The sequence below is a fragment of the Pyxicephalus adspersus genome, chromosome 3 (assembly GCF_032062135.1).
Source record: "Pyxicephalus adspersus chromosome 3, UCB_Pads_2.0, whole genome shotgun sequence".
Lineage (NCBI taxonomy): Eukaryota > Metazoa > Chordata > Amphibia > Anura > Pyxicephalidae > Pyxicephalus > Pyxicephalus adspersus.
Genome location: NC_092860.1, coordinates 18,883,790 through 18,890,890, shown reverse-complemented (window position 1 = coordinate 18,890,890; position 7,101 = coordinate 18,883,790). Strand labels below are relative to the sequence as shown.

The 7,101-nt window shown below is 39.9% G+C and overlaps 1 protein-coding gene across 1 annotated transcript in view; it reads right to left on the bottom strand.

The window, feature by feature from the left end:
• LOC140325390 (protein-glutamine gamma-glutamyltransferase E-like) overlaps window positions 1-7,101 on the bottom strand; it is a 70,919-nt gene that overhangs the window by 6,941 nt on the left and 56,877 nt on the right. The window contains exons 8-11 of the mRNA XM_072403214.1: window positions 4,940-5,043; window positions 1,968-2,210; window positions 1,450-1,713; window positions 631-1,347 (exon numbers count right to left, since the gene is read on the bottom strand). Coding sequence (XP_072259315.1) covers window positions 631-1,347; window positions 1,450-1,713; window positions 1,968-2,210; window positions 4,940-5,043 — 1,328 coding nt within the window. The remainder of the gene's footprint in view (window positions 1-630; window positions 1,348-1,449; window positions 1,714-1,967; window positions 2,211-4,939; window positions 5,044-7,101) is intronic.

Genomic DNA, 7,101 nt, shown 5'->3' with positions numbered 1-7,101 from the left:
AATAATAATAATAATAAAATAATAATTAAATAAATATAAATAAATAATTTAAAATATGGCTGTTCTTGTCGTCGAGAGTTTTCCCAATCAAGAAAAACAGTGCCGCCTAGTGGATATACAGTATTTTATAACTATTCATATGTGGTGTGCATGATTCTTTTTGTAATAGTTTGTTTTTAATATATATATTAAAGTTACTTTAAAAAAAAAAAAAAAAAAACAGTTTAATGGATTTATGCAGATATCTATACAAATAAGGAAATTTTGTTTAATTGCACATATTTCTTGCCAAAAAAGTCCCCTTACCCCTCCCTGTTTCAAATATCACCAGAACAATTTAACTAATAAAAATATAGCTATTAAGCAATTCTTATTTCTTAAAATTTGTGTGACAAACCTACCTTTATACCAAGGAGAATTAAACTAATATACGGAACAAGGAATGCAGACATGATTGTGCATTATGGTGAATTCAACTGTCATGGTGTATACAGTTATAAAGTAGAAATCATAAAATGTTTGGATATTGGTTACCTACTCTGCAGTTAAATGTACTAGTGCTAACAATGCAAAATGCATAGCCTTCCAGCTTACTTTCAATTCAACAGTACATATTTACACTTGACCTACCTTGGCTTGGGCTAATGATCAAAGACTTCTGATCTGTGAATATGTCACTCAATCGTCTTCCAGTATAGAGGATAGTGGATGCGCTAAGATTAACCTTAACTGGTCTGTGATATGGTGTAAGATTTTTTAGGATCAAAAGCAGGTTAATGTCATCTCCCACTACTAGGGGACTGAGAAGTTTAAATTTCCCAGTAACATCAGTCCCTGTTGATGCTGAATGGGAAGGTCCTGGGGTGTTTGGTGAAGGATAACCAGAAAACCGAGCAGGTGATGATGATCTGCCACTTGGAATAGCTGGTGAAGGTGACGCAGGCCTGTACCCAGTTCCTGAAGAAGGGACAGGAGATGCACGACCTGAGAATGAGGCAGGTGATGATGGTCTTCCAGTTGGTGCAGCTGTTGAATTTAGTGAAGGAGAAGAAGGCCGGTATCCATTTCCTGAAAGAGGGGCAGAAGATGGACGACCAGAGAACAGAGCAGGTGATGATGGTCTTCCTATTGGTGCAAACGGTGAAGGTGATCCAGAACGGAATTCATTTCCTGAAGGTTGGGCAGGTGATGGACGACCTGAGAAACGCACAGGGGATAATGACCTTCCTCTTTCTGTAACTGGTGTGCTTGGTAATGGTGATGCAGTTCGGTATTCACTTCCTGAACGTGGTTGCACTGAACGACTTGAGAACCGAGCAGGCGATGATGATCTTCCACGTGGTACAGCTGGCAAATTTGGTGAAGGAGATGCAGGCCGGTATTCATTTTCTGAAGGTTGGGCAGGTGATGGACGATCTGAGAACCTACCAGGTGATGATGACCTTCCTCACTCTGCAACTGCTGAACTTGGTGTGGGAGATGCTGATCGGTATTCATTTCTAGAAGTTGGTTGTACTGCACGACCTGAGAACGATGCTGGAGATGAGGATCTCCCGTTCGAGTCAGGTGTAGGGGTTGAAGATCGCATTGGTGAGACATTTCTGTTCCTGTTCATCATGTTACTGTAATCTGGGCTTACATTTTCTTTTGGGGGTACATAATTAGGCATGGTCCTACTGGCCTTTTCAAACACCTGCCTTTCTTGTGGAGAACCTGTTTTGAAAAGGATACAAAGTGGTTTTAAAGATGCTTTTATTACATATTAATGAGAAAATCGAAATAAAAAAAATATTTATACATACAGAATTTAAAATTAATTGTTTCATTATAGGCAAACTCCATGTAAACAGCATATTTGGTGGGAATTCTTAGTTTTCAGAGCTTGGATTTAGGAAGTGTGGCTCCCTCTGTGCAAAAGAGGGTTTGGTACAGTGGTCCAATTTTCAGATATTGTGGGATAGGCTTACCTTCTGGATGTTTATAGTTGTTTGTAACATCAACTCGAGCGTCACTTCCCACTGCCTTGGTACTAATGCTTTGGCCAATGTATTTCGTGTCACTATGGGCTTTTTCCCTAGTTCCATCTTTTTGAACAATCCAGGTGACTCGATCAGCATTGACCTCGGCAAATACAAAAGGAGCATCGAAACCCAAGTGTAAATCTCCTTCTTTCACTGCAGTCACAGATGTTGGTCCACATCGATATATTCCTGAAAAAACAAAACTTCTCTGTTTAATTTCATAATTTGCACTTTGTTTCCTCTAGGTGTTCTTCAAATGTATTGCTGCACAATTGCAGCCCTTTATTTGGATCTAGACCCATAGTTTCCTGGAAGAAATAGGTGGACCAAGCATCCTTTTCCCAGGCTAGAAATTGAGAATGGCTGTGGCGCACCTGACTGATAATATCTTTGAGACAGGAGGTGTTCCAGGCTTAATTTCTTAATTTCTGGCTTAGGAAAGGGAAGAGTATCATGTGAGAGGAATAGAAAGATAGAATATGGCTACCTATACATGGAATACAGAGGATAACCCATGTCGTTAAACAATTCAGAATTTTAACCCCTGAAAGATGTTGGCACTGCCTTTATTTTGGGGCAGTTTCTTTTTATGTTGGAACTTTTTTTAAAGTTTGGTAAATTTGGCTCCATGGCTACAAACAGATCTATTTTTATGTAGTTCCATGTCAAAATGTGCAGTGTATTTTTTTGTTTGTTTTTATCATTTTAGCTTATTTTTATTAGGAATAAACACATACTGTATTTGCTTGAATTTTGTGGATGTGTTCATGAACTCATGTAATATCAAATAATTGCTACGTGGAATATTCAGCAGAAGGTGTCGCTGAAGGAGCTGAAAATATCCCTAGTTTATTGTGAAATTATTTTAGTTAAACCTAAACCTATGGTGTCACGCATGGAGAGACAGGACCACAAGGGGGTGCTATGGCTTGCACAGAGGTGATGTGAGCCCTAAGAAGGGCCAAGGTGCAGAGTCTAAGCAGTAACCAGGTTTTCTCCAACCGGGCTGGTTACTGTCCGGTTGCGGTCCTTGGGCACACCAAAGTGGGCAAAACACGGTACCAAATCACAAAGCAGAAGGATAGTTGAGGAAAGCTGGGGTTGAAGCAGGCAGCAAGCAAGAGATGTCAGGTCACACGCAAGGGGTCAATTGCAAGGGAACCAGGAGACAGACACTAGTGACACAGGGGCCACTGCGGGCACCGGGAACACAGGAGACACTGGAAGCAACAGGAGGCACAGGTAACTCGTGGATATCCACAGACAGACAGAAACACTGGAACAGCACAGGGAAGTTGTCTGGGAACAAACAGACTGGACAACAAGGGGTTAACACAGGAGTTAAGCACCACATGAACAGGAACTAGCTCACAGAACTAGGGGCTCGGCACAATGGAGACACAGTGTGTGAGCTAGCTAAATAGCCAGGGCTGGTCAAGAGGCTATTTTCTGATTGGCAAGCGGAGTGTTTGGAATTGATAAAGCCTGGAAACAGAGGCACGCACAGCGTCTGAACTGCCCACATGCCCAGAAGAGAGGCGTCTGTGCTTTATTGAGGAAGAGGTAAGTGTGACATATGGGTGTATTGTTCATATTTAAACCCTGCATGAAAAAGAGGTAGGGGAGCTTTTTGAAAGTTGCCATATCTATTTAAGGCTTTTTTTTTGCCAGGTGTTAAATCCCTTTTTTGTGCGGCTGTAAATTAATATCTACCCCAGGTAAAAGAAAGGTTCAGGGATGACTTTAATGTCCTTTTATCACTATTGGCTATGGTTTACCTGTAGGAACATACATGTCTAGTACTTGCAGCTAACTATTGTTGTGGCTCGTTTCCCAACTTTCCATTATAAAGTTCTCTGTACTTAAGTGGCCGATGGATATGCCTGATTGCTAATGCAGAAGGCTAATTAAGAGATTACACTGGACTTTTTCTAATTCGTATTTGTGAAGAAGAAGCTCACTGCAGGGAATACCAAACATACTTACCTTTAATCCAGAGTTGTCCCCTGCAGTAATTCTTTTCTGCTCCTAGATGTCATACTTCTACAAGCATAAATGGTGATCAGGTCATTCAACCTTTTTCCTTTAAGCCCAGGTTGTTATGGACCCACAATAGGAGGTTGTGATTGCACTGTATGGGATCATATTAATACTACACTGAATGGTGCTGCACATGAGTGTCTTTTAGTGCAGGAACTACGTTGTTTTTAAGTGGGAAAATATCAAATTTATTACAAAAAGTTCCAACAACAAATTGCCCAACATAAAAGCAAAGTGCCAATATTTTCGGGGGTTTCAGTTCTCACTTCAGGGCTTCATGTGGTTTATACAACCTAAAACTATGTCTTCATGGTGTCAAGGGTAACCATAATACAGTGCATAGCTTTAAAGCATGTATATATTATGCAGAAATGTACTTAAATAGCCAGGCATACTCTAGTATGTATAAGAAACTGGTTCGCAAGACGGCTGCATTGTCCGTGGACAAATGAACTCTGAGAGTCCGTGAACTCTGAGAGTTTTCCTACAACTTTTTGTAGGGATTGTGAGTTACGACAATGTTTAATGTGAATCATGCCATTAATGAGCTATTCCCTTATCTGCATCTCTATGTAAATGTAGCCATATTCTTCCGTATATTCTGTAAAACTTCATGAATCTTTCTCCTAATCACATGCTGAATGCTGGTACAAAATAATAATGGACCTAAAATCTATGCTGAGTGAATTTTTTCATCCCAATATTGTAAGTCAGTGACAACAGGTGCATTTTCTTACATTTATCCAGTAATCTAATTTCTGCATGTGGGTATTGTATGTGCCTAGATCAAATGTCATATAAATTCTTAACACTTCATAGTTTGTTCATGATGCATTTCAAACCCATAATCTAACACCACATCATCACATTTTTCCTACCTTGGCTTGTTTCCTGTGGTGTTGAATCCAGAACTTGCCAGCCACCATAAAAATCGCCAAGGTCTCGTCTTAAGAACCAGGATTCATTCCACACATGAAAGTTCCTGCAGTACAAACATTGTGCATTGTTTGAATAATCCAGGGGACAAATACAATCAATATATTGTTACCACAATTGATGACAAATTAGGGTCTCTTTATTAAATGGTGAACCTGATATTCTCCAGTCTGTGGTGGAGAATCATTCACTGCCATTGTAAACTTATGGACATGAAAGATTCCCCCTTTATATGAATGTCAGATTCACTGCTTTTTAAATAGATACCACTGAGAGTAAACAATACAAAAAATAAAAACGTTTTCCATAATATACTTTAAATAACATATTCTCTGTGTGTAATTCTAATTAGTGAATCCAAGAAAACCTCAGCTGTCCAGGTAATGTGTAGAGAGTTGGTATTTACAGTCATAACAACCTGACAGGTGTAAAAACATGTCATTAAAATTTAAATGAAAACCTTTTCCTATAATTATACATTTAGATTTAGGTACCCTTTGTGACAGAATGTCCCAAAAATGTTAGGAAGTGTTGGTGGCTCCAGGGAAAAGAAAGTGTTAATTGATTTATAGATTTTTAGGAGGAAAGCAGGTTCTTAAGGCCCTGGAGCTGGCCAAGGGAGTAAAAGGGTGGGTTCCTTGGCCCAACCCAACCCTGATTTGGGATATATCCACCTGAGGGAGGATATAGCAAGGAGGTAAGTGATCAGCAAGAGGCTGAGAAGAGACACAAAGTGGGTTCCAGGCTGAGAGAGATCCAGAGGGTTCCAGGCTGAGAGAGATCTAGAGGGTTCCAGGCTGGGAGAGAGACGGAGGGTTCCAGGCTGAGAGAGAGCCAGAGGATTCCAGGTTGAGAGAGAGCCAGAGGGTTCTAGGAAAGCCAGCGGCCAAACAGTACTACAAAACTGTGAGTGGAACAGTACTGATATAATGAATGTGTTAGTAGGAGAGGGCACCTAAGTGAGGTAGCCAGAGGCCCAGCTGGGCTACTATTTATTGTTTTGTTGTGAAGTGCTGGAGAGTGTGCTGTACACTTGCCTAAACAAATAAAAACTGCTGTTATTTGGGAATTTTGGAGTCTGCTGCCTCTAATCTGCCCTGTAAGCATCCCGTTACCATGAGCAACCCCCAGTAATTTATCACTTCTTGTATTAGTGAGAATATTCAGCTTGATTTCAGGTATATCTATCTTACATTTGAGATGCTCCTAAACTTAATTATATCTTCATCTAAGATGCTGCACTGCTGGTAATAGGCAATGTTCAGCAAGTATTCCCCAATGGCCCATGAACCCCATTGGGCAAAATTAATATACCTGTATTGCACCTTCCCAATGTGCTGTGGTTTGCTGCTGTGTAGGAGCAATATTTAGTGTGCAAATAATTGGGTTGCCTTAGGCTAAAGCACGTTAATATGTGACATAACACATTTGATAATGGAACACACTACTGTTTTGTGTTTTGCAATGGAGAACTTGAGAGGTCTGATAAGACTACTTGTGAAAACACTGCGGAGAGCACAGGAATGTATCAGATCACAAGATTCTAGCAGAATTAATAGGTACTTTTATTGAATAGATAAATACGCTATACTACTGAAATTGTTTTGGTATAGCATACCAAAAAAAGTTCATTGTTTAGGCTTTAGTGCTTAAGCTAAATTAGGAAATGTTTGATATGTGAGACAGCACATACAAAGTAATACAAAATGAGTATTCATCTTCTTGAACAGCTATTCTCAACCAGGGGTTCCTAGAGAATTTGCCAGGGATTCCCTGAGCTTTGGCTGATTGACCTTTCATAAGATCCCCGGATACATTACTTGGCAGAGCCAACTGCATGAAACCTTTCTAGCTGTCTGCAAAGGCAAAACTCTAATCACTAATGTATCGGGCATTCTTTCTACTGGAAACCAATGCAAACAACAATGTTCAAAATTAATTGATGCAGGAGTTATCCGACACGTGACAAATCATTAAGTTTAATGGTTTCAAGGGGTAAAAAATTGATGATGTCTGCTTTTGGGAATGTGTGAGCCCATTCACATTATTGTATTGCTGGAACAAGGAATCACACATCTTGCTGCAATGCATGGTAATTTTATTG